At 41.4% G+C, this 21,762-nt stretch overlaps 1 protein-coding gene across 1 annotated transcript; it reads right to left on the bottom strand.

Annotated features, from left to right (window-relative positions):
- Nucleotides 1-16,531: 16,531 nt before the first annotated feature.
- LOC147895094 (uncharacterized) lies at nt 16,532-17,588 on the bottom strand. The gene is made up of 4 exons (XM_087383621.1): nt 17,419-17,588; nt 17,146-17,269; nt 16,975-17,060; nt 16,532-16,888 (listed from the first exon to the last, which is right to left on the bottom strand). Exons 1-4 carry the CDS (start codon nt 17,485-17,487, stop codon nt 16,835-16,837), a joined length of 333 nt encoding a protein of 110 aa, XP_087239747.1. The 5' UTR covers nt 17,488-17,588; the 3' UTR covers nt 16,532-16,834.
- Nucleotides 17,589-21,762: the final 4,174 nt, after the last annotated feature.

Here is a 21,762-nt window from a genome sequence, read left to right as displayed (position 1 = left end):
GGTCCAGATTATCAATGGAGCAGAGGCTATATTACAATGTTAGATGCCAATTCAGAATCTCCTTCACTCCAAAGACCTCTTGCAGCTATAGAGGCTGCACTGAAAACAAGATCCCTCAACTGCACTCTTATTTCCCAAAATATATAGCTTTGATACCATATTGCATTATGGCTATAGATAATGTATACTATTCAACTTAACAAACAATATGGTACAGTAAATGCTAGGCCCCAAGTAGATTTGGCCTAACTATTCACGTCAACTTTGATCGTAAAGTGCTAACATTGTATAGGCATACCCCTATATACATGGTACATCATTATGCCTCTATAAATGCCATGAGGTTCATTTTTTTACTAAAATCTCACCACAGTTTAGCCTCCTTCAAGCTTTTGAAACCTACATCATCTCCATGGTTTCTATAGGAATCTTCTGATCCTTCATGCCCTTTGTCTAATTCCTTGCATGGAGAGCTTGCTTCCAAGATCACAAGCTATTAAAAGAAAGCTTTCTAGCAAGAACTTGACATATTTTCATTTTATCGCATTGCAACTCATTAAAGAAGCTATGTCTACATGCTAGTCACATAAATCCACGCATAAGACCTCCAAAACAACACTAATTGACACATACTCGATAAGCATCGTAATCTTGAGATATCATATTGCACATAGTTAACCCGGTCTCCTTCTACTTGGATGTAAGAATTGTATGTTTTTCATTCAAGTTTTAAATATGTTGTACCAAGCAATAGATGGTGCTCATGAGAGCAAGGAAGAGTCCAAGTTGCACTTATATTTGATGAAGAGCTTTGTGTTGAGGAAATTGAAGTATTGATAGATGAGCATGCAAACAAATCATGTAACGACTAGGTAGATAGGGGTAATAGTTGAAAGATGTAGGCTACCTATTCACTTACTCCTACAAAGAGGCTTGAAGTTTCCATGAATAGAATTCAAATGTGGAAAGAAAAGCTTATTAATGTTAATGAAAGACCAAAGGGTCTATGAGACTAAAAAGAAATTGGATACAATGAAACCTAAGGGTGGGGCCACCAAAATGGGCACCCCTACCCAAGATTGATGCTTGTGACAAGAAATAAAAGTAATACATTGTGCTATCATTGCGAGAGAAACCCACAATCGGGGAGCAAACACCAAAATCCCTTGGTTGCCTTATCAATTTGTCACAAGTCCCTGAGTGGTTGGACGTGTGTGCTATTTGTGTGATCAAAATGATTGGACGAGAGAGAAAAGAGAAACTCGTCCAACAATGGCTTAGGATTTGGTGAGGGTTGGCGTCGAGAGCAAAAATTAGTGATAGCACGTTGTCACTTGGCTCATCTAGGTCCATCTCTCCTCCTTCGTAGTCTTCGTGCAGTGGCTTGGTGTTTGGCAAGTTCTATCATTGAAGAGAGAGGATATGTCTGTGGCCCTCATCTGAGTGTCCACTCGGGGTCGGATGTGACGAGTCATGTCCTTTGGCTCTCTCTTGCATCTGATCCGTTGTTATCCTTGGCTCAAGTCATCGGAGAGAGATTTTCTGAAGGAAAGTAGCCACGCATAGTTGATCAGATGTGCTAGGACTCTCTGAGTGGGCCGAAATTGGTATTGAAAAGACAAAGGGAACACATACCATGTGCAACTTGATGGGATTAGGAAGGACCTTATCATGTAAATTTGATAATGCCGTGTTGGCTATGGATTTGTGGGGAGACTCCAGAGAAATAGAAATGGGTGGTGAAAAGTGGAGTCCTCTCAAATCCTAGCGTGAGGGTGTAGCCTGTTGTATGAAGGTAGACAAGTGCGATGCTTTGGATATTTCGATGATCAATGAATATGCTTCACGGCTATTGCTTAATTGATGGATGTTTTGAATTATATAAATTATGCTTACTCGGCTTTCATCACTTACTTTTTGCGCCTCACTCCCCTTGGACTATTGACTGCCTCATCCATGATGGGACATGCAATCTCCATAAGAAACGAATAGTTCATGATAGGACATGAAATGCCCAAGTCCTAGAGAAAGGTATGTAATGTCCATATTGAGGGAGCCTTTTGTAACCTTTTGCACAGCCATGTTGCTGTGAGGGTGTAGCCTGTTGTATGGTGCAATGCTTGGATATTCTGATGAGACGATGAATACGATGAATATGCTTCATGGCTGTTGCTTAATGGATGCATATTTTGAATTATATAAAATTATGCTTACTTGGATTTCATCACTTACTTCTTGTGCCTCACTCTGCTTGGAATACTGACTGCCTAATCCATGATGGGACATGTAATCTCCATAAGAAACGAATAGGACATGAAATTTCATATTGAACAAATGTGGAGAGAGAGAGGAGAAGAGTAGAGATGAAGAGAGAGGGCACAACTAGAGAGTATGTTTCTAACCCTTATGTCTTTAGCACTCTTTTGGTTATTGCTAAGCACATGTGATAATACATGATGTTGAGATGAATCCTCAACACCTTCCCTCAAGATCAACATCATGAAGTAGGCCTTCCCTCAAGATGATACTATGGGGAATCAAAGAAGAACCGAGCATTACATTCTATCACACCCTTTTAATGGAAATGTTCTTCCTCTGCATCAAACCAAGAGCTTGTCAATGCTTCTTGAAAAGCTCCTTTCCAAGTGGTTTAATAAAGATGTCTACAACATTTTCTTTAATGTCACAATGTTGCAATGTGATGTCGCCAAGTAACACTCTTTCTCTGATGAAGTGCTCTCTGACATCAATGTGCTTGGTCTTGGAGTGATATATTGGATTCTTGGCTAGTGCTTTAGCCGATTGATTATTATATTGTTGTTGGCTTTGACTCACCAAAGAGTATGGAAGTGCATTCATATTGAGTGTGGGAAGCCAGATAATTGGAAAGCTATACTGCTAGGGGATGCATGCAAAACTAGGCATGAGCTTTGGTTCCAAATAAGGGCACATGGTTTATGGTTTATCTAGATCTCTAGAAATAATTTTCAGTTTAATAATGAACAAATGTGTACTAATGCCTCGTTTTTTGCATTTTTTGCATGGTGGGACTAGAAAAACAAATTTGAATTTTAGATGGAGGATTACAACCTAGAACGCACAAGGCTAAATGCAGCTATATCATACCACAAGAGCCACATTTTCTCCACCAGAAGTCTCCCTCAATTGACCCCAGCATTGTGGATGCTGGCCATTTGCCCAAAACAAAGGAGATGCTGACCCTCCAACTCAGCCTTGGTCTCATACTTCTAAGGAGATGTCTCTTGATTTGTACAGGATTTCCCTACTACTACTACTGCTACTCTTGCTTAGAATGCAAGATTCAATGAAGAGGCTACTAGTTTTTCCTTTTGTGTCCCCACTTGTTTATACAAGAAGAACTAAAGCTGATATATATCTTGTCTGTCTGCTACTCGTAGCTTTTGTAAGGTTTTAGGGTCAACTAATCTTTGATGGAAAATTTTTGATGATGTACAAAGTTTCCTCAAGGTTTTTTTTTTTTTTTTGCCTTTTAAAAAAAAGGTTTGTGAAAAAACATTGTTTGAATCAACTGCACTCTTAACTGTTAGTGAAGATAGAACTACAATATATTCCAATCTGTTACAAGGCTTGTGTGGAAAATGATGTTGAGATTTACAAGGCTCAAAATAGCGTGCACAAATGCCAAAAAGTAGCCAATAACGCTTTACAACAGTTGCATGTGAGTGTTAAAACAAAGGATGTGCAATCTGCCCACTGATCAATCTACTAATGCCTCTAAAAACTCTAGAATTTTCTCACTAATGTGTAGACATTCAGGTTTCAGGACATGTTATGATGTGAAACTGCATGTGAGCGTAGGGATTGCAATTGACATCATCCTTAACATCTCTCTCTCTCTCTCTCTCTCTCTCTCTCTCTCTCTCTCTCTCTCTCTCTCTCTCTCTCTCTCTCTCTCTCACCTATCGACACATGTCCTACATAGACATCAAGCATACCTCCTTGAGAACCTTCAAAGGGTTTATCTCTCGGGGCCTCCCACCCCCACACTTTATAAAGAAAAATTTTGAGTTTTGTTAAGATCCCTATTAAGGACTTTAATTGTGCCATTGGTTCAATGACACATAAGTGATTACCATTGGATTGACTACTTTGTCTGTTTTTTAATGCCTTTACACAACTCTGTGTTATTGGTGCCTTTGCATTTTTAGACTAGTGTCATTAATAGAGTCATTAACTTAGTGATAAAACGAAGCCATACAGTGACACATTTTACACTGACACATTTAGTGAATGTATGCAACTAGTAGCTATAATGATGGAATTTTGTATTTCTAGCAGAGTCTTAAGGTTTGGCAAAAGGCAATTGCTAAGTGATAACCATAGCACATCAAGACTTGAATAAGAAGGTTCATGGTCCCTTTTCATGCCCAAACTCTCATGAGTAGCCCCATTTAAATATTTCTCCTCCCTAATGTGTTGGAGTGCACTATGACTATAAGCGAGGTCACCCAACTGGTGTTGTATTTAGACAAAGCAAAAGAAATAGTTATCAGATTCCTTCCAAATGCCCAAAAGAAATTGAATCTCAAGTGTTGGTATAATGAGAAAGTAGGCATCACTAAGGCACTTCCCTTTAGGCGGCATCTATGCATTTGTAGATGAGAAGTAGAGTTTGGTTTCCACTACACCGACCAATTGATTTTTCCTTTGTAGATGAGTTTGCAAGGTTTGGCTATGAAGGAGTAAAGCTCAAAGGTATTTGGATATGGTGTAGTGTAGCTCTTGGCTACCTTCCTAGAGTGTCTGCCTTCTCAAAGTGTCTACCCTGGTAGCTGCATCTCTTGTTAACAATTTCATTATGTAGTCATACTTAGAATTAGGTGTGATGTAGTAGCATCTGTGATCTTTTCAATTTGTTACTTCACTAGCTCCTCAGTGTCTCATGGTTTAGATATTCCCTACAAGATCCCTTTGAACTCAAGATGCTGGCTATGGCACACCTCTCATGAAGGATGCTTGGCTATTAAGCTTGATTCTTGTCTATTCAGCAAGGATAATTTGGCTCTTACTGATGCAATGAAGCTTATAATAGAGAATGTGTCAGAGAATTTGTATTTTTTGGTCGATCAAAAAAGACTTGGATGAGCTGAGGGTGTAGATTAAGACAACGTTGGTTGAGTGTAATCAGACTCAAAACTTTGTTGCGGAATATGGTGCCATGAGCACATAATTAGAGGCAAATGTATGGTATAGGAATGTATTAAAGTAGCCACCCTAGGATGTGGACTACATGATGTGAGGATGTGGATCAAGGATATCTACAAGGAGAGATGTGGATCAGAGGATCCCACAAGTGTTGACTATTCTAAGGGCTCTCTTTATACAAGAAGCCTATCATGTATTGTTGAGATAGATATTTCGATAGATTGAGTGTTTCCTATTTGGTGTCTCTCTCCTCATGGTTTTTAGTATATGGTTTGAGCCTCCTTAGTTCTTCCAATGATCTTGTGTACTAGGATTAGCACGACTTGTATATTGACATGGTATCAAAGCTTAGGTTGTCCATGAAGCCTAGAGTGTACGCTTGTTGGTTTCATCATTTGTGTATAGAAAGATATATCGGCACACTCATAGTCTCTTTAGGGAAAGCCTTTTTTGCGATTGAGTCCTTATGCTCAGAAACTGCTTGTGGAGGAATCAACTACAAATTTCAGTTGCCTCCGAGAAGGTAAGCTATGCAGCTCCAGCCGTGACACAAGGAGCAATCCACCGCAACAAAGGTAATGCCTTGAAAACATAATCAGCCAGACAAGCATGGCTGAGCACACAAGAACGATTTCCACGACGAAGGACTTGGAGGTGAAGTAGAACTTCCCACACTTATAGTGGCTCATGCAGAGTTGAACGAGGCACGAGACAAAAGGAAGGGATCATGTCTTTGGCATGCGTATGGCTAGTCACATAGGGAGCAAACTACTACAAAGCAACATAAATTTAATGCATCCGAGTGAGTGATTGTTTGCTACTACGACTGTCACGATTGCAGCCAGTTGATGTAGATCTGGGATGCTTGCCATACTACTATTTTTTGAAATCTGCATTGATCTTGCTTGACCGATTTCTATTGGTGCTGTTTGTCACAAACTGCAAAAATTTGCAAAACAAAAATTGAGCCAGCAAGACGGTTCAATTGGCTACGCAAAGCTGCAACCACAGACATCAGTGCTAGGTAGCCGACCAAGCATGAAGCAACTGACAGTTGCATTGTCTAGTATGGAAGCTGAGTATAGAGGAACCGCTATTGGTAGCATATGAAGAAACTTGGCTAAGATTATTTCCATATGAGTTGGGTGTATGCATTAATGGTCTAGTTGTGATATACTGTGACAATATAAGTACTATAATGCTGGTGGCTAGGAAGGACTAAACACATAGATGTCCACTATCACAACATCAGAGAGAAGGTGATAATTGGAGAGATTGACATGAGATATGTCAAGATGGATGCACAAGTTGCAAATATCTTCACTAAGTCATTGGGTACATATAAGTTTTGCCATTTTAGAGAGGCTTTGGGTCTATATGATGTATAAGCTCATGTTTAGCTTAAGGGCGGGATTGTTGATGTATAGAGTGTACATAGATGGATGTAGAGTGTGGATTAAGCCATGGTGATGTGGCTTCTTTAAAGTGGAGTTAAGGAGCATCTTGTTCATGAGATTTAAGAGAAGGCTGTAAGATGGAGTGAGTGAAGTAATTGTGGCTGGCTCCCTATAATGAAGCAAGATAATTCATGAGCATTTGTCTCTTCTCTTGTGTGTTGCAAGTTTGCCTCAATGCTTACGCCAAAACTTGACTCATGTAATTTTTATCACCCGAGACTCCTATAGTGTCCTCACATACCACCGTGGAAGCTTCTTCTCTATTGTTGGTGGCTTCTTTGATGGAATTTGGTGCTTCTTGCTGCAACTTTGACCCCTTGGACTCTTCATCCTTTTCCTTTTCCTTTATTGTCAATCAAATCTTCTTGTGTCATCTCCTTTGGTTGGGACTCTATCTCCTTGAAGACAACACGCTTGTTACCATCATAAGGATTTGTTTCTTATATGGGTTAAAGGGATGATAGGCTTTCGACTCCTCACTATATCCAACAAATATACACTTTGGGCTCCTGAAATCTGGTTTCTTTCTTTCATAATCATGCACATGTACATAGGCATTAGGGGGAAGAACCTCTCAAAGACCTATTGGCATGAGGTGTTTAATACAACCATTCACATCTTGAACGCGACAAAGACAAAGGAAGTTAAGGACAAGACACCTCATGAAGCCAGTTACTTACCATAATAGGCTTCATAAGATGTCTTGTTGTCAAATGCATGTCTTTGTCATGTCCATGATGTGAATTGATGGATTAACTACCTCACCCCAATAGGCCTTCTAGAGGTTCTTCACCCTCATCATGTTCAACCCGACACAATTCTTCCTTTCTACAACTCCATCTTGCTGAGATATGTGGGTTGTAGTAGTCTATCTTTTGATTCGATTCTTCTTACGAAAGAATAAAATGTTTCTAAAGTAAATCCCCCCCCTTGTCACTATGGAATTTCTTCACAACCTTCCCTAATTCCTTGGCTTCCATTCCTTGAACTTATTGAAAGCTTCATATTTTTTTGCCAAGCAATACATGTAAGCCATATGGCTACAATCATTAATCAAAGTGAAAAAGTAGTGAGAACATGCAAATGATTTTGTTGACATGGGCCCACATATAGTGAAGTGTACCAACTATAGTGGCAACTTGGCCCTTGATTTGGCCTACTTTGTGTTACGAGAATTGGAATTATCCCATTAATTTAATCCTTCAGTATTTTGTGAGATCCAGTTTTTTTGTCGCACAGCTGATGCATGTGTGCTCGCTGTTCCATAGTGATGCATGTGTGCTCCTACATGGTTGGATATACAACTGCGTGGCTGTATGAGTGTGTAGCATTGTGTGCACCACTTACGTGATGACGGTATGTGTAGCATGTGTGCACCATCCATACGATTTTATTCATGTGTAGCATCAGGTGGACCATGAGATGGTATGTGTCGCATGTGTGCACCATTCATCTGTGATTTATTAATTTCGTGTTGCTATAATACTGAAAGGTTGATTGATTATGGTGATTAATTCCAAGGTTATCTTATGCTTAAAATATTCCATTACTATTGATCATGTGAATCCAAGGGAAGAGTAATTGATCAGGTGATGGCATCTAGCAAGCATGATCTGCCATATTTTGGGCACGTAGGCGCAACTCCAGTGATGCGGGGATGAATAAGGCTTATGCCTAATTTTTGATATTACAAAAGCTTATGTACATATTTGAATTTTGGAATATTAGTGGCTTGGGTAAGTGTATAAACTAAAGTTAGAAAAAGCTTTATTTTTAGAAAAAGCCAGCTATTCTAGAAGGTGGATGGGCTTTTTGTAAAAGGGGGCAATGAGGAAAGCACAGAGGCTTTTGTATGATTTTTTGCTTGGAAGCTTTTTGGGAAAGATACATAAATACATAGGAGGTAGAAGGAGAGCACCACACCTACGGGGGGGAGATTGTACCTAGCACGCTTGTTCTGTCTCTTCTGTTTGTGAGTTTTGAGAGTTTGTGCGTATTTTCGAAGAGTGTTGCTGTGTTTTTCAAGGACTTGCAGGTTCTATGAGTGTTTCTCATCGTAGTGGTATCAAAGCCAGGGTTCGTCATCCATAGCACGGGAAGCACACGCACCCCGTGTCCTCGAACAAGAAACCACAGCACGCATCAAATTACGGCCACCGCGTACAAGAGCGCAACGAAGTTTGAAGCGAACAGCTCACAGGTAGGAAAACGTGTGGCAAAGGAAAAAAATCGCAACAAAAGAAGTCGGTTGTACGTAAATAGGTCGAAGCTTGTGAACGCACACCCGCGCCCTAGCTCCTCTAAGCGTACAATAAAGGCGGCGACCAAGGCATAGTCTTGGCATACCTGGCACTGAAGGCACCATTGGCGCCGTTGGTTGCACATGAGGAAGCCTTGGGAGGTTGCCGGACTTTACGAGACCCTTCTTTGTCATGGTTACTAATGTTAGTGGCAGGGTTTTGGGGTTGTGCTCATGCAAGATAACCATCCAATTGCATTCGAGTCATGTAAATTAAAACCAGTAGAGCTAAACTATTCCACGTATGATAAAGAATTAGCCGCTGTGGTGCATGCCCTTAAACTCTGGAAACACTATCTTATGGGTTCCGAGTTACTCATTAAGACTGATCGCCAAAGTCTTAGACATCTTCTTACTCAGCCGGTGATCTCAAATCGGCACATTAAATGGGCTGCCTTGATTGACAGCTTTAAACCGATAATCCAATATCAACCAGGCAAAGACAATGTAGTTGCCGATGCACTGAGCTGTCAACCTAGCATAAATAATATCTCAGTCATCGAGGGAGACCCTTTCGAGCCTACGAAGGCAGACTATTCTACTGATCGAGACTTTTAAAAAATTTGGCATAAGATTAAGCAAGCTAATAGCACTCCTATGGCCTCGTATTCCACTCATAATGACTATCTATTCTACGAAAAGTGCTTGTGTGTCACTGCACCATTTTGACGCTTGGTACTAGAAGAGGTACATCAGCCACCCTACATGGGACATAGAGGCGTCGCTACTACGTATCACAAGATTTTTTCTAGCCTAAGCTTAAAGTTGATGTTGCAACTTTTGTTGCACAATGTCTTATTTGTCAAAAAGTCAAGAGCTACAAGGGCAAATATCAAGGTTTACTGATGCCTTTACCAATTCCTGATGGCCCATAGGAGCAGATTTCTATGGACTTTATTACTGGATTTCCTACAACTAGCTCAGGTTTTGATATGATTTGGACTATCATTGATAGATTTAGCAAACATGCTTACTTTATTCCTTGTAAGAAGACCTTGACAGCAGTTCAGGCTGCTCATTTGTTCATCAAGCACATCTTTATACACCATGGCCTTCCAAAAGTAATTGTGTCAGACCGGGATAGTAAATTTTGTACTAACTTTTGGACCGCACTCTTTGACAATCTTGGTACGAAGTTAGATTTTTCCACTGCTTTTTCATCCCGAGTCTAATGGCCAAACCAAGGTCACACAAAATACTATTTGTGACATGTTACGTGCTTACGTGTCTAGTCAGCCAGGCAAATGGGACAAATTTATAGACATATTACAATTTGCGTACAACAACACTAAGCACTCTGCTATAGGCAAATCTCCATTCCAAATTGTCTATGGAAAGACCATTCCTACTCCATTGACCTACCTTAAGCACCAAGTAGAGGCTGCTGATCAATTTACTGAAGATTTCTCTTGCATTTTGGCTACTATCAAAAAGAATATCGAGCATGCTCAAGCTGTATGTACTACATGTGTAAACAAGGATAGAAGAAAGTTGTATTTGATGAAGGTGACCTAGTCATGTTACGTATTGAGAAGCGCAGACTTAAGAGTATTGAGACACACCCTATAGTTAAGTTTGCCCCTAAATCCTATGGTCCCATTAAAGTTTTCGAGCACATTAATTATAATGCCTATCCGCTCAAATTACCACCCGATTGAAAAATTCATAATTCTTTTCATGTGCACCTCCTGAAACCTTTCCATGGAGACCCACCAGTTCGACCTATTTTAGATGATGCACTGTTGCTTCAAGGAGAGACCCAGCTCTTAGAGCCAGACTAGATCATTGATCAACAAATCACTCAAACGAGACGTGGAACCTCGTATCCTATTTATCTTCTTACATTTAAGAACCACCCTGTTGAGGATGCTAAGTGGATGCCCGAGCGATATTTTCGCTAGTACCCTGATTTATTGACTACTTTTTTGTCATACAATTGAGGGCAATTGCGATTTCAAGCAAGAGGGATGTCAAGAGAATTGGAATTATCCCATTAATTCAATCCTTCAGTATTTAGTTTAGTGAGATCCAGTATTTTTGTCGCGCAGCTAATGCATGTGTGTTCATTGTTCCGTAGTGATGCATGTGTGCTCCTACATGGTTGGATATACGGCTGCCGCTGTGTATGAGTGTGTAGCATTGTGTGCACCACTTACGTGATGACGGTATGTGTAGCATGTGTGCACCATCCGTACGATTTTATTCATGTGTAGCATCAGGTGCACCATGAGATGGTATGTGTCGCATGTGTGCACCATTCATCTGTGATTTATTGATTTCGTGTTGCTATAATACTGAAAGGTTGATTGATTGTGGTGATTAATTCCAAGGTTATCTTATGCTTGAAATATTTCATTAGTATTGATCGTGTGAATCCAGGGGAAGAGTAATTGATTGGGCGATGGCATCTGGCAAGCATGATCCACCATATTTTGGGCATGTAGGCGCAACTCCAGTGATGCAGGGATGAATAAGGCTTATGCCTAAATTTTGATATTACAAAAGCTTATGTACATATTTGAATTTTGGAATATTAGTGGCTTGGATAAATGTATAAACTAAAGTTAGAAAAAGCTTTATTTTTAGAAAAAGCCAGCTATTCTAGAAGGTGGATGGGTTTTTTGTAAAAGGGGGCATGGAGGAAAGCACAGAGGCTTTTGTATGATTTTTTGCTCGGAAGCTTTTTGGGAAAGATGCATAAATACATAAGAGGTGGAAGGAGAGCACCACACCTATGGGGGGAGATTGTACCCAACACACTTGTTCTGTCTCTTCTATTTGTGAGTTTTGAGAGTTTGTGCGTATTTTCGAAGAGTGTTGCTGTGTTTTTCAAGGATTTGCAGGTTCCATGAGCGTTTCCTGTCACACTTTGGGAATGGTTCCTGATGTTGCTTGCCCTCTATGAAAGATACATAGGTTGCATCCATGATCCAACATCCACAAGTTATGCACTTTAGTTTTGAGTGCCATTCGTTGAATTCAAAGACCTGCAGACTTGTTTAATAAGCCGATATCTCAAAGGAAGCTCGAGCTTCCAAACATCATGCAACCCACGTTGCAAAGAAAAAGCAACGAAGGCTAGTTCCTACTTGCAACCATTTGCCTAGAAGCTTTGAGGCATACAGCAGCAACAAATCTTAGTAGAGAAAGGATTCGAAGCACCAGCCATCCATGAAGCCATGATGAACTGAGGCGTTCGAGAGACGTGGTGGTGGTGCAACTACAAAATGACACATGGCAAATGGAAGGAAGTGGTAAACTATATTGCGGAGTGAACCTACAACCTAAGGCCTATAGCTCTAATTATTCCACCCACACCACCAACCTTGGTGGGATAAGGGTTTGTCTTTAAGATCAATATAGAGCTTGTTGTAAGGGTCCATTATATAGGAGGAGAATAATGTAGAGAATGAAGGAGAAAATCTCCACTCCACATGTATGATACACATTGCATGAAAAAAAGGTATAGCATATGCACCCACAAAGCACAAAATCGCATGAGGCCCAAATGGAGGTAGTCAACATGAAAGAGACCATGAAGCTCTAAGGGATGCATCCTCCCAAAAAGAAACCAAAACCATGACAACTTGAAGCACCGAGGGTCATGGAGAAGCACAAGGCACTTTGGTCAAACCGAATGTAATTCACCGATAATACAATTAAAGGAGACCATGAAGCTCCATGAACCTACTTTTGCTCAAAATAGTGAACCCTACCAAGGCATATGACAAGTTACTCAACCAAGGCATCACCATGGAGAAGAGTGGAGTAAACAAGCTTAAGAAAAAGAAAATGAGTGAGAAGAGTAAGGAAGATACACTCGCAACTAAACTCAAGCAGGCATTGCTAGAGATGGGTATCTGGAGCAACCTTAGCATCTAACACTTAACCATTCCATGACGACCCACGAATGGGATTTTTTTGCACCAATGTGCCAGACATGTCCACGTGAAAAGTGGTGTGACAAGTGCTCACACCACAGGCATTCCAAGAAGAGTGCCAAACCAACTACTATGATGCATGTGTGAAGTTTGGGCATGATTGCTCAAAATGTTAGTATGCTAATAAATGCACGATTGATGCCAAAGGAAGATGGATGACAAATTATGTTTTCTCAATGTATATTTATAAAAGAAGAAGTTTACATGCAACAACAATTGAGTTTTTAACTAAAAGCAAACTAACATATGGTATGAAAAACTTAGAGAAGTGCTTTATTATTTGAATCAAGCTCTAAGAACTTGGTTTAGCAATATGGATGCAATGTTTTCAATCTTCCCATGTAGTCGCAGTGTCTTGGTGTACAATGAGTGATCTCAATCACCAAATGGAAGTAGGCCCTAAGCTTTGCGAAAAGATTCAAACCCTTTTTTAGATAAAGCCTTATTAGTAAAAAGATATGCAACTTTAGTAGGGCAATCCATACATGTAATCTCTCCCTGACATACTAATAATGGATCTCAAAGTGTTTCATGCATGCATGAAACATAGGATACAATGCCACTTCAATGGCATTGTGACTATTAGCGAGTATGGAAGAAGGTGGCCGCAAACAACCACAAAGATCTTCCATCATTCTCTTGAGCCATACACATTATTGTGGTTGTAAATGTTGATCGGTACTTAGCTTCACAAAATGATGTTGCCACAGTGGATTGTTTCTTGCTCAACCAAGAAATGCATGAATTACTAATAGAGAAATGATTCCCACCAATGGAATGTCTAGTATCATACCCCCCAGTCCAATTTGAGTCACTGAAAGCATGCAAGTTAAACTCACCCTGCTGGCATTTAGTAGGTCATTATGAATGGAGTGACCATTTTATAAAAAACTCTAAACAAAGTGAGAAAGTCCCCAAAAATTTCCCATAGTTTGTTTTAGTGTAGCATTAGCAAATGCTTCTCCTCAAACCCTTTCCTAGGGTTTGGGACTTGGCTCAATAGCCTTCATGAGCTTATAGCTCTACGTGTCAATCCCTTGCCCTCACTTGGGATATGTGTTGAGGATTCATCTCAACATCATGTATTATCACATGTGCAAAGCACTAATCAAAAGAATGCTAAAAGGCGCAAGGGTTGAACACCCTAACCCTGACCCTAAAGGTATATTCATTCTTTTCATCTAATTTAGTGCATAGTTAGGCATTTGTGGTGTGCTCTCCAACTCTTTCCTATTTCCCCATCTCCATTCTTCTCCTCATCTCTCTCCATATTTATTCACGTTATCAGAGCATGGTTCTGCCTTCCGCTGAGGCGCTATCCTTCTTATGTTATTCATTCCGCTATTCTCTTCTTACATAAATTTCCATTGAGATATTTTTGTCATTGTTTTCATCATTCATTTTCTTTCCTTGCTCAAGAGTTTTGAGAGGATTTTCGTTGCGAGAGGAGTTTTGAGAGGATTTTCGTTGCGAGAGAGAGTTTCTTATGAGGAATCTCCATTGAGTAAGAAAAGATCTATTTGTGAGAGAAAACCCACAGAGAGAGCTTCTCTCCTCCTCGGAAAGTAGCCGATACTATCAAGGGAAAGAAGCCTATTTATCAAGCCTACCTTTCGACTGTAGTATGCTTTTACAAACAACTACAAATACAAGCACTACATTAGCGGATCCTCAACTCAACCCGATTCATCGTCTTCAACATCTAGTAGATGAGATTAGACTCAACGACAGTCATGTTGTCTACTCAACTATGCTTATGACCCGATAGCTCTACCACACGACCTACCAGCCAGCTATAGCTACAAAAGGCAAGCCAAGTGCTACTCCTACTCAATTGGATTCTACATGCTCCTTGATCCCCCCATGCATGCAATGACTTCTACAACACTGCGATCCTGCTTACAACCAGTGCAACTAAGTGACCATCCACAACATCTACAGCGGCAATGCCTAAGCTTCAACAACGAACCAATGGCCTCCACTACTCTCTACGATCTACGGGCTGTAAACAATGTTCCATAGCAAGCTCCTCCACAACAAGTAGCACCTCTAGAGCAAGCAGCTCTCTCCCACAACCAAGAGCTCTATCTCCACACTCCTACTTTCGTGCCATCTCACCTCTTCTATCAACAGCTCCAACCGCCACACTCCATCCATCAATAGCTCCAACTGCTACGCTCCATACTCCACCTACATAGCCATGCCACAATAGCACATGATTTACAGAGAGCTCCAAAGGCCATTTCCACCAACAGATAGTCCACAGAGTACATAGCCACATACTCTCGCTCCAATGTAGACTCTCCAACAAGGCAGACAACACAAGAGATGGACAAACCGACTGTGCCTCCAACAACACCATAGAAGCAGCATCAACGCCACATACTCTCGCTCCAATGTAGACTCTCCAACAAGGCAGACAACACAAGAGATGGACAAACCGACTGTGCCTCCAACAACACCATAGAAGCAGCATCAACTACGCTCCATAACAAAGATGCCTCCACAATTGGACCATAGAGCCAACATGCGCATCCTGGCAGTAATCCCAACAAGACGAAATCTGATTTTCTCAAAATCTTTGAGATTCCAACACAACTCATGGTACCCTGATCAACCTTGGTCAAGATAAGGTAAAGTCTTCGTGTGTAAATTGACATGTTACAAAACTTATCTGCCACATCATCATCCACATGGCAACTGCCATGTCATTAGGCCTAACTTCGATTACCACATAAGCACTTGGCCAAATCAACATGATCACATTACCCTAAGCATGTGCCATGTCAACAAGCCACATGGATTGCCACATCACCATGCACCTTAGCATGTGCCATGTCATCATGACTACCTCAGTAGGCCCAATCAGTCAACATACACAGTCACCATGTGTCAACTAAGCACACAGTGCCACACAACCATAGCTTTGTAAGCAGCATGTGAAGTGTTGCATCTAATTAGCCATGCTCATAGTGCTAAAGTAGAGTTAAAAGAGACAAGTTTCCGAAAGAGTGCTGCTGAATCAATTATCAATTTGAACATATGCCTTAGTGGATGTTGCCCTCCCAAAAACTGCTACTATTTCATGGGGGAATGATTGGACTTGAAAACCGCTTCTGGAAAAGGCCTTGTGCCTGAGAAGCCGGTTTGATTTGCAGCCCCACAAATCCATTGGTGTGACGGGTCACGCACACAAGCCTTTTGGAGGTTCGATTTGCCTATACATGAGAAGAGAAGTAAACTGATGAAAGCAGATTTTTAGTATTATGGCAGAGTGAATTTCAGTCATGAGCTAAAAGATGTTGCAAAGTACAAGAGCGAAACTCATTTTCCATTAGCTTCTAATAAGATGCAACTCTGGTTGATGGCTTGTATAAGCATATCCAGAAAAGAAGAGATGAGAATGAAAGAAAAATCACACCATTCTTCTAACGAGAAAAATCACACCATTCTTCTAACGACAGCCAATGTTTCTACGCACACAACATTTCTGCAATGACGCTTAGCTATGAGCACAGTGCATTAGTTCGACGCCCTCATAGAGCAGCCCTACTTAGGCCTGCTTTGACAACAGGTTCCTAAAGAATGGCCTTCAAGCCATTGCATTGAAGTTTAACCCTGACGCATAACAAGTTTGTTCCTCAAAACATAAGAATTGATGAATAGATCGCATTAATCAAAAGAAGATAAAAGGGCTCAGACCCCAAAAATTGAGACATTATGCACTTTCGCCTTGCATTTGACATTGTCAAAACGAAGCCTCACAAGAACTCATTGCCCAAGAGAAAAACGAGATGCAGGGCCAAAACTTGAGTCTGGACATATTAGCTGAAGTATATAAGATGCCTTGCCCTTCCAAGACATCAATCTCATTGCAAAATTGAATACAAGGCAGATCCTTAAAATGTGTTACCAATTCGAAAGATACTGCAAATACGGCAGGCATCCATCTAATCAAACAAGCTGAATCCCATATCATCGTCACTTTCTTCTTTGGGCTCCTCCTGGAAAAAAGGAAACAAAAAGAGGAAACGTAATTATAGAACCCTCCGCTCTCTAATAGACAGGAAGCCGGGTCACTTGACAGTACCTTTTTCTCTTCAACCGGCGGAGGTGCCGCAGCAGCCGCAGCTGGGGCAGCAGCTCCAACGGCGACAGCAGCCCCACCACCCCCTCCTACAATCGGAAAGGACAAAAAATCATATACGGATCACGGACAGCAATGGGTTGGGCTACGAAAGACAGAACTAACGATACGTACCGGAACCGACGTTCGTGATGAGATCTTCAACACTGCGCTTCTCGAGGAGCTTGGCGAACAAAGCAGGCCAGTAAGATTCCACCTGGACGCCGGCGGCCTTCACCAAAGTGGCAATTTTCTCGCCCTGTGGTGTAAGAACCATGCCAAAACAGCGGAAAAAAATCTTAGCATAAATCTTAGCATACTGGGGCAGTGTACGAGAGCAAGAATTATGGGAAGAAAAGAGGGAGATGGAAAGCATTCTGTGCAAGAAGAAAGGGAGAAGGAAGGTACCGTGATGGGGATGCCATCATCATGAAGGATGAGGGCGGCGTAAGTGCAAGCGAGCTCGCTGATCGACATGGCGATAGGGAAGATTAGGGCGAAAACAGAAAACAGAGAAGCACGCTATGGCGGCCAAGAGCTCAAATACGGCACCAAACAAAAAAGAGAACAATTGTCTGTCACACGTAAACTCAATAGCCCGAACTTTGCCCTAACCTGCAAGCCTATTCACACACACAAAAGCCCTAATCACATGGTGGGTCACTTATCTCTCCAAGGGAGAGTGAATCTTTGCAGGGGTCGTTTCGCTTGCCACGTGAGTTTGACCGAGACGTCTGCCGCTGTTGTACGTTCACACCAACCTGCAATGCGCTCCCGCGACACAACCTAGTTATTGGCTATCATGAAATTCTGCAGCTTGCATCTTCCGCCTTTGATTGGTGCTGTTGTGGGTGTCCCAACCCTTGGGCAGAAGGGGGTGGTGCTAGACACCCTTCCCTTCAAGCGGACAACTCAAAATCAAATGACATCACCCAGACACCCCTGTTGCAAGTTAGTTGTGAACTCAGGCTAAAACTTATTACCCTACCTCCCCACATGACCAACCATGACCTATGCTAATAGGGAGGAGGGGCTTCTCAAGGGAATCGAACACGGTAGATAAAACTTGCCCCCCCCTCCTCTTAACGACCACCTACAACCTATGCTGACAGGGAGCAAGGGTCTTCCTGAGGGAATCTAGCGCAATGAACTAGCTCAAATATAACTTGCCCTCCCCCCAAGGCCAACTATGAGAAGCAACACCACCCATAGCCTATGTTGATAGGCAGCAAGGAAATCAAATGTGGGCAGTTAGCTAAAGTAAAATTCCCCCCTCATGATGGGCAACATTGCTCATGCCTTATGCTGACAGTCAATAGGGTTTCTTCCCGAGAACACGATAGCTAGCTCACATGGGCCAACGCCCGAACCACCTGAGTTGCCATTGCTCCGCTATTTTTCCCATGTTAAATCTAATGTTTGGTGAAGATGTAGATTTTCTATCATTTTGAACCCTTAAATGCTTCACAATCGTTTATCATTGATCTCAAGCGCTCATAGGTTTGTGACAAAACAAGTTGAATTACATTCATGAGGTTTAAGAACAAATGCTTGAAAGAGAAGTGTATATTAGCAAAATAGTCGGATTGATATGCGTAGATTGTTCCAGCAAGAGGGTTTTCAACGAGTGTATTTGTCCAGATATGATCCAATGTGGAGCTATGAATTGTAGTTGGGTAGTGTATTAGTTGTTGCATATTTTGGCGTTCCATGAGCATGAGTAGTTTTTGCATGTTTGTCGTTTTGATTCTATAGTCTATGTTGAATGTCTCAGATGATGTATGTGGGAATGTTCAAGTTCAAGTACTTAAGAATGTGGTCTAGCAAGTCAATTAGTGTATTTGTCTATGCTTTTGGGGACTTATAAACGTTTATTGTAGCTGTTGTTTGGAAAAGTGGAGATTGGAAAATTGTTAGCAACCATTCGACGCCATCATGGAAGTAATATTGTTTTGTCTAAGAGATCTACTCTACTCTTGTAGTAAGTTGAGCCATTGTCCCAATTGTTTGTTTGAAGCTAGGGATGTTTGTATCATCACATTATACGATGTATTTCTTGTAGGCAAAGAATTTGCAAGGCGATAAACATTTGTACTGCAAAGTATTTCTTGTTCATGCTTTTAGAATGTCCTTGTGTTCAAGGATAGCACAAATTGATATTGTGCATTTTGCTCAAAAAGGTGTTGGAACTATTGGAGTCCTAGTGTGTGTGGTCCTGGAGTCCTAGGAGTGTCCTACAATTGTGTGAGTGTGAAGAAGTCTTGAGGCCACTTGTGCCACCTCATGTGGTAGGTGTGATTCCTCCCCTAGATTATAGGATCTAGATTCTCTTGTGTGTGACCTCATCTATGAGGTGTCAGTGTGGGAAGATAAGGCTTGCCCAGCCTATAAATGAGGCCATGTACTTGCTATGATTTTACCATCTATCAACATCATTTTAGGGGGACTACCCAAGGCAGAGTACCTAACACACACACGACTCTAGAAAGCCCACTCTTCATCTATCACCTCATGGAGGGATAGACCAGAAACAGCAACAGTGCAGGCTTGTTCCTCAGGTCCAGAAGGTGTAGCTTCATCGTCTTCGTCCTCGCTCTGCTCTGCAACCAGATTGGTATGTTCTTTGGCTTGTACCTTTGCCATCTTCTTGAAGCAATGATCCTCTGTATGGCCAAGCTTCTGACAGTAATTACATTTAAGAGGTTTTCCTTTCTTCTTGGGCTTATTCTTGAGAAAGAATGCTTTGTCAGGTTCAAAGGAAGATTCTGCTTTCTCTGTAAGCCTACGGTTCTCATCAATGAGATGAGCTACCATATCCTTAAAGCTCATATTGCGGCTAACGCTTAGGACAGCAAGGATCTCACTGTACTTGGAAATGTCTTCAATACTTGAGAGAAGTACAGCAACTTGATCATCATCTTCACGCCACCATGGGAGGCCCGATGTTAACGCTTACAGCCAGAAATGGAATAGCGGAGCAAACACAGATTGTGAACGGCACGTCACGAAGGCTATAGCAGGGGGAGTAGCTTTGATACGATCGACGGCATTATTCTCCTCATCTGCATCACCCCTTGTTGACCCGATTCTCTACTGTGATGTTTATGCCACGCTAAAGCTCTTATGACAGGCGACTCTCTCACGTTGCTATATAACTATGCCATGCCATGCTTTCTGAAGACACTATCCACGTCTGCAAATCGCATCCCGCCACAATCAAATCTACTCCTGTTCGTCTTCTCCAGCCCTCTTCATTGCCTTTAACCCAGCAATAGTGCACCTTCATCTAGCATATTTGGTGGTCGCCCTCAGTTAGGGAGTGGTTCAGCAAAGGGGCGCACTGTTTCCAACCCAAAGTCTGCATTTTTCAGCCACGATTAGCCCAGCTAACACCTACACAAGCATCTTCTCCTTTAAATGGCGATCCTGCTTGATCGACCAATGAAGTGCTGACCGTGAACTGAAGAAGGTGCTACTGCAAGTTTCAGTCCGGACAAGATGGCTCACATGGTATGACATGAAAAATTGTTGTTTTTAAGCTACTGTCGAAGCATGTATCTAGTATAGCTCCATGTCTTCCAATTCCATTCCTGAAGTTATGCTTCTGAAAACTGAAATCAGCATTCTTTCTTGATAATCTGAGGTCTCCTCTGTGCCTTTTTTTTTTTTTAGTAAACATTGTAAGGGATTTAGACACTGGCTGTAATAACAGCTAAGACCTTCCCACCAATGGATAGCATAAAAATCTCCTTGTTCATCGAGAAATTCTTAGGGAGCAATTTCCCAACTTGGCAGATGAAACTACGGCTTCTTCTTATGCGAGAAGGCATATGGAATATCACCAATGGCAAGGAGCCAAAACCCCAAAGTGATGATGCTAGAATCAGTTGGTGGGCGAATCAAAATGATAAAGCAATGGCTATCATTGGCCTAGCTTTAGCTGACAACCTTATCCACCATGTGGATTTTGATAAGACTGCAAATGACGTTTGGGAAAATTTAGAGAATTTGTATGGAAATAAGATCAATAATTCCAAAGTCTTTCTCCAACAAAAACTCTTCAAGCTCAAGATGAAGGAAATTGAAACCCTCAATGAACACTTGAGCAATCTTGGGTCAATTCTCCAACAATTATATGCCATCCGAGCCATTGTTGAAGATGATGATCAAGTTGCTGTACTTCTCTCAAGTATTGAAGACATTTCCAAGTACAGTGAGATCCTTGCTTTCCTAAGAATCAGCCGCAATATGAGCTTTAAGGATATGGTAGCTCATCTCATTGATGAGGACTGTAGGCTTACAGAGAAAGCAGAATCTTCCTTTGAACCTGACAAAGCATTCTTTCTCAAGAATAAGCCCAAGAAGAAAGGAAAACCTCTTAAATGTAATTAATGTCAGAAGCTTGGCCATACAGAGGATCGTTGCTTCAAGAAGATGGCAAAGGTACAAGCCAAAGAACATGCCAATCTGGTTGCAGAGAGCAGAGCGAGGATGAAGACAATGAAGCCACACCTTCTAGACTTGAGGAACAAGCGTGCATTGTTGTTGTTTTTGGTCTATCCCTCCATGAGGTGATAGATGAAGAGTGGGCTTTCTAGAGTTGTGTGTGTGTTAGGTACTCTGCCTTGGGTAGTCCCCCTAAAATGATGTAATAATTTGTCATTTTGTGTGCCTTGTCCTATAAAAGGCTCCACTTATTTCCATGTACCCAGTTAGGAGACTGGGGGGTTGTTATGTCTTTCCTTTATTAGG

The sequence above is a fragment of the Dipteris shenzhenensis genome, chromosome 13, assembly GCF_047967505.1.
Source record: "Dipteris shenzhenensis isolate YYH24624 ecotype China chromosome 13, Dip_SZ_1.0, whole genome shotgun sequence".
In the NCBI taxonomy this organism is placed as follows: Eukaryota; Viridiplantae; Streptophyta; class Polypodiopsida; order Gleicheniales; family Dipteridaceae; genus Dipteris; species Dipteris shenzhenensis.
The sequence above is the reverse complement of the archived record's forward strand: the minus strand, read 5'-3'. Positions and strand labels throughout refer to the sequence as shown.